This window comes from Astyanax mexicanus, chromosome 21, assembly GCF_023375975.1.
Source record: "Astyanax mexicanus isolate ESR-SI-001 chromosome 21, AstMex3_surface, whole genome shotgun sequence".
Lineage (NCBI taxonomy): Eukaryota > Metazoa > Chordata > Actinopteri > Characiformes > Acestrorhamphidae > Astyanax > Astyanax mexicanus.
This window is the reverse complement of record NC_064428.1, coordinates 3405532-3412025: the sequence shown is the minus strand read 5'-3', so window position 1 is coordinate 3412025 and position 6494 is coordinate 3405532. Positions and strand designations below refer to the sequence as shown.

Below are 6494 nucleotides of genomic sequence, written 5' to 3'. Positions count from 1 at the left end.
GCGACCCACTCTGTCTGCCCGGGTTTAGTGCCCAAAGTGACCGCCTCGGTCTCCGGCCTGTAGCAACCCTGACCCCGCCCCCAAACTGTCAAAACCACCCCTGGACCGAAAAACACTCAGTCGAGCATAAACTGCTGCAACAGGTAATTCACACAGCACGCGAGGAAAAAAAGTACATGAGAGGAGAAAAATGAAGCTCGAGAGCAACATTTTTTTCAGCGTGCGCACGATTCACTTTTTTTGCTCGCTAGTTTCACATCTGTGCTCACAATTTTAAAACATGCTGGTTATTTTTTTTCACCTGGTATTTTTGCGCCCTCAACTTTTGACATTGATGTGATGCCATAGGGATGGGTACCTCTGACTGAGTCTTTTTTCTATCTAAAAAAGATCGATGTGTCACCACAATAATTGGCATTTCTGTGGTGCTCCTCAGGCGTGGACCTGTTTTTCTCTGTAAAGCTGCTTTGTGACAACTTTTGTTGTAAAACGCGCTGAATAAAAATAAAACTGAATTGAAATAAGTGCATTAAGAACAAACAAGCATATCACATACACAATCACACACAGCAGAGTTTTAATGTGCATTTGTTACGTGTTACAAACAAAATTAGTTGATAAAGCACCCTTTATATTTATAACCAATCACTCATTAGGATAAATCACTTAAAATGTGCCCACCATTTTGTACAAAGAAATGGGACACAGTGTTACAGGTTATCACACATTTTTCTTACATATCCATTTTTAAACAATTGCATAGAAGATTAAAAGCCTGTTTCATTTCATAATAAAGCAATTCTATATTTATAATAAACTACTGAAATCTATCATTTGGAACAATGATCCTTCAGAAAAATATATTTTTATTGATTTCACATTGTAAACATATCCTGTCCAGCTGTTTACACTACAAAAGCATGCACATAAGGAGACAATGTTTTCAGTCTAAACCCTGCTGTTCTCTCAATACACCATCCAATGACTCCATGGCCAATCCAGTGTTATCCATCGTATGGATTAGACCTCTCATGTTAGCCCCTGGGCCTGAAAAGACAAAACAAAAGATGAAATGAGCAAGTACACTAATAGTAGATTCTGTTACATTCTGTTGAGGGTTACTGAAGAGGTATTTTATTGGTTATTGGTTTCTCAGGGGCAAGAAGTGGAAGGATTCAGTCAAGTCTCCAGACTTAATCCACATAGAGCATGCATTTTATCTGCTAACTCAAATGTTATTAGGCTTCACTGTTTACACTTTTTAAAAGGGAGTGTATATATTAAAAGGCAGTTAATTACTAGTTGGGCAGATGGCACTGTGATGTCAGATCATGGGAGGCCACTTTAAAATATATACATTCCCTTCTAAAAGTATTAGAACGGTGAGGCCAATCCAGTTATTTGTGCTGTAGACTGAAAACATTAGGGTTTGAGATTAAAAGATGTTTATGAGACAAAAGATCCACATTTCATCTGGATTTGATACACCTTTCAAAATTCATATCCCTTATTAATATATATATATATATATATATATATATATATATATATATATATATATATATATATACAACAGGTAGAAAGGCAATTAGCGAGACAACCCCTATAAAGGAGTGGTTCTGCTGGTGGTGACCACAGACCTTTTCTCTGTTCTCATCCTTTCTGGCTGATGTCTTTGTCACTTTTACCTCTTTTTTTAGTTCTCTCACCTTAGAGGTAGCATGAGGCGGTGTCTACAACCCACACAAGTTGCTCAGGTAGTGCAGCTCATTGATGGCACATCAATGCGAGCTGTGGCAAGAAGGTTTGCTGTCTGTCAGCACAGTGTCCAGAGTGTAGAGCAGATACCAGGAGACATGGAGGGGGCCGTAGGAGGGCAACAACCCAGCAGCAGGACCCCTACCTCCTCCTTTGTTCAAGAAGGAATAGTAGTGCAAGAGCCCTGCAAAATGACCTCCAGCAGGCCACTAATATCCATGTTTCTGCTCAAACTTTCAGAAAACGACTCCATGAGAGTGGTATGAGGGCCTGACTTCCACAAGCGGGGCTTGTGCTTACAGCCCAACACCATGCAGGATGTTTGGAATTTGCTAGAGAACACAAAGATTCGCTATTGGCACCCTGTGCTGAGACCACTGCACCACAGACTGTCCAGGAGTTACTGACGCTTTAATCCAGGTCTGGACCCAGGTGTTGTAAGGAGGTCATACAGACACGTGGAGCCGCACACACTACTGAGCCTCATTTTAACTTCTCTTAAGGAATTTCTACTGAAGTTGGATCAGTCTGTCATTTGATTTTCCACTTTGATTTTGTGTATGATTCCACAGTCACCGGACCTGAACCCAATCCAGATGGTTTGGGGTGAGCGGGAGCAGACAAAGGAAGAAGTGAAGAAGACAAAGGAGCAACAAGTGCTAAACACCTTTGGGAACTCCTTCAAGACTGTTGGAAAACCATTTCAGGTGACCACCTCTTGAAGCTCATTGAGAGAATGATGCAGAGTGTGTGCAAAGCAGTAATCAGAGCAAAGGGTGGCTAGAACATAAATTATTTTTTATTAGTTATTTCACCTTTTTTGTTAAGTACATAACTCCACATGTGTTTATTCATAGTTTTGATGCCTTCAGTGAGAATCTACAATGTAAATAGTCATGAAAATAAAGAACTCATCATATTCCAATAAGGATATCGATCACAATATAGCACATACAGTGGTGTAAAACGTGTTTGCCCCTTTCTTATTCTTTTGCATATTTGTCACTCTCAATATTTCCGATCATCAAAGTCAAAAACACCACAAGTAAAAACAAAATGCAGTTTTTAACTGAGAATCATACAGAGGTTTACTACACGTCAGTTCAATTTCTCTAGCCACACCCAGGCCTGATTACTGCCCCACCTGTTCTCGGTTAAGAAATCACTTATATAGTACACTATACACACTAACACACTTCAGCGCAACGAGAACCATTATCTACAAATGGCGAAAACATGGAAGAGTGGTAAACCTTCCCAGGAGTTCCTGGCCAATCAAAGTTACTTCAAGAGAGCAGCAACAACCATCGAAGAGGTCACAAAAGACCCCACAACAACATCCAAAGAACTGCAGGCCTCAGCTGAGTTCAGGATTCATGATCATAAATAAGACTTTTTAAAAGAAAAAGTAAATAAATAAAACCCGCTAAAACAAACCAAAAACTAAAAAGTTAACAAATAAATAAATAAATAAATAAATAAATAAATTATATAAATAATAAATAATGAAACTTAAAACATACCAAAGATCATAAAAAAAAAACTAAAATGCGCTTAAACAGTGGCAGGCTGTCACTGAATGTGAATAGAAACTAGGAGTTTAAAATGATTTAGTGACACCAGTGAGCTGAGCTTTAGAGTTTCCTGTAGTGAATTCCAGCTCACTGGTGCTGCTCTGTAGCTAAAAGCAGATTTTCCCAGTTCAGTAAAAACTCTAGGAACCTGACAGGTGATCCAGTCACTGGAGCGAGTCTGGTAGGTTGTGTTATTTTTAAGTTTTTGTGAGATGTACGGTGGCATACGTTGAGAAAGTGCTTTAAAAACGAAAATAAACCCGACGCACAGCAAGAGAAGACCATCCAACTTTTTCATAGTGAACAGTCATGTGTACTATACGAGTCGCCAGTAATGAATCTTAGCGCTGCATGGTATACAGAATCTAGTGGTTTAAAGGACCACTATGTAAGTAATTTTCAGTAGTAAATGATAAAATGATCAGGATGTATCATCAGATATTAAGGAAACATGTTGAGTGAAAGCACTGGCAGGTCTTGTCAGCAGTCCTTCAGCGTTAGGTTCCTATTTTAAGTGTGCAGTCCGTCCTGGGTTTTGTGTTTGTTTTATCCTCTGACTCCTCCTGCTGCTCGTTCCCCAACACTAACTCCACCCACTGAGGTTGCCTCTAACACTACACTACAGCAAACGGTGCTGCAGTAGAGGAGCTTAGCTAGCAGAGCTGGTTTAGTTAAACCTCAGCTGCTACACAGCTTAGAAAAACTCAGCATGTCTCAAAATGCTCAGTGACCAAAGCAGGAATATAACAAGAGTGAATATTAGCAGGGAGGTTAAACGGTGGAGACTTAGAGCTCAAATAAACTACAAGACCGACCCAGAGCTGCTACTTCTCTCTTGAACAGGTAAGCTAACTGGCTATAGCTAATTCAGTCAGGTACTTTATCCCCACCACTAGATGTGCTTACTAGGGACGAGCTGTCTCTCACGCGGGGTTCACTCGCCAAGCGGGGGGTTCACAAGCCAGCGCGGGGTTCACTCGCCAAGCGGGGGGACTGCTGTAGCCATTTCACACACTTGCTCTCAGGTCCTACATAATGCACCTTTAAGTGTAGTTGCTGATGCATGTCTATAAATCACATCACCATAATCTAGCATAGATAAAAACGTTGCTTCTACAATCTTTTTTCTTGTTTGTTGGGAAGCATGATTTATTTCTATATAGGAAGCCGAGGTTTTGCCTTAGCTTACACGAAAGCTTGTTAATATGGTGCTTAAAAGTAAGTTTGTCGTCAAGCCATATGCCAAGGTACTTACAGTCATTACCTCTTTCCACATTAGAACCCTTCAAATTTGTAATTTTAACAGAATTAAAATCAATGTTAAATGATCTGGAGAACAGAATGTATTTGGTTTTCTCAGCATTTAAAACAAGTTTATGGTTATAAAAGGCAGCCTGTACGGCATTAAAAGTGTGCTGCAGTTTCTCTACTGCCGCACTAATGTGGTCAGCTGAGCAATATAAAATTGTGTCATCAGCATATAAATGTATTTTACAGTCCACAATGGAGGTGACAATATCATTAATGTATATATTAAATAATATTGGGCCAAGGATTTATCCTTGTGGGACAGACACCTTTAGAGATGGGTAGCGGTTCTGATCTACATTGTCCCAGGACTACACACTGCTTTCTATGAGATAAGTCATTTCTGAACCATTCTAGGGCATTGTGGTCAAAGCCGATGTTTTGTAGACTTTTTAAAAGTAGAGAATGATCCACTGTATCAAAAGCTTTAGAGAGATCAATGAAAATTGCTGCACAGTATTTTTTTTTTGATAAATAGAGGTTAAAAGATCATCAAGGATCAGAGTAGTAGCAGTTATTGTGCTGTGCCTCTCTCTAAAACCAGATTGATGATCTGATAGGATTGAGTTTACACTGAGAAATGTCTTAAGTTGGTCATTCATTAGGGATTCTAAAATTTTAGCTAGGCATTACAGTTTAGGGATTGGTCTAAAGTTGTTGAGGTCTACAATCCTACAAACTCCTTTGTGGAGTGGTATTACTTGGGCTGTTTTCCAGATCCTGGGAATTCTGCTTGATAAAATGGAGAGATTAAAAATGTATGTGATCTGTTTAAGGATGACTGGAGCAGTGGCGATTGCTCTAAGACTGCTTAGCTTCCCCTAAAATGTAAAAAAAAAAAAAATAAGTGATTAAATATATACTGTTGTGTGTACATGTCACTGATTAAATATGCGCTACACCGCGCTGAACTTAGTTCAGAATCAGCTTCTTATCACTGGTAACGCCGCAGCTTTCCTCTCACTCATTCCTGCAGCTTCACAGCGCTGCTTTAAACAGTGCACAGACTTCAATAGCGGAGCAAAGCGGAGACGAGTCATTGGATAAATGCTGGACTTTGTCCCGCCCATCGGACGCTCAGCGTCTCTGGGGGTCTATGGAGCAGTGGGCTGGCCTCGGCCGGCCCGGACGCTCAGCTTCTGCATGATGATTGGATGATCTGTCGGAGGCGGAGTCCCTTTTTGATTGACAGTGAAATGAGCGAATCAGCGATCTTTTAGTGTAAAAAGCATTTTCATTCTGTTCTGAGAACCGGAGACTTTCCTAATCCTTATAGCGGCATTTTCTTTATTAAAAACGACTAGCGACAAATCCAGCTTCTATTTCTGGTACTTTTCTGATTAATTTGGTGTAAAATGTGGGGAAAAGTAACTGGGTGGGTATTTCCAGTTGTTCTGGGATGATAAAGTGATCTGGCTGACTGGAAGTGCTGTAATAAATAAAATGTACTGATGGCCATTCCTCTTGATGAAACTATCTCAGGACATAAATAAACAGGGGCAAGTAGTAAGTTTTGTGTTATCATTAAAAATAATTAAAATAATTTTAATTAATAAAGGGATTATTCAAGGAAATTAAAACTGTCCAAAAAGGAACTAAATTTACCTGCATTTTTTCCTTTACCAACTTTAAAGGTTTTAAATGTTTTTTTTTTTACTGATTATTTTATGTTTATTCATGCCATAGCGTCTTTTTTATGTAATTGTTCAATGTAAAGAATGGGTACCTTTTTGTTGTGTAGTGAAAACATGAAAATAATGCCTTTTGTTTACAAAAAAAAAAACATCTCAGGGAGAGTAGAATTTTTGTATAAATAAAAGTACATGTTAAGATGTAGGCCGAAATTGAGCTTCC

At 39.2% G+C, this 6494-nt stretch overlaps 1 protein-coding gene across 10 annotated transcripts in view; it reads right to left on the bottom strand.

The window, feature by feature from the left end:
- Positions 1 to 560: 560 nt before the first annotated feature.
- dmd (dystrophin) overlaps positions 561 to 6494 on the bottom strand; it is a 256466-nt gene continuing 250532 nt past the window's right edge. For 6 of the 10 annotated variants that reach the window (XM_049469991.1, XM_049469992.1, XM_049469995.1 and 3 more), the window contains one exon: positions 561 to 1047. In XM_049469991.1, coding sequence (XP_049325948.1) covers positions 944 to 1047 — 104 coding nt within the window. In that variant the 3' untranslated portion in view covers positions 561 to 943. The remainder of the gene's footprint in view (positions 1048 to 6494) is intronic. The other 4 variants (XM_022674755.2, XM_022674756.2, XR_007428168.1 and 1 more) reach the window with 3 other exon arrangements.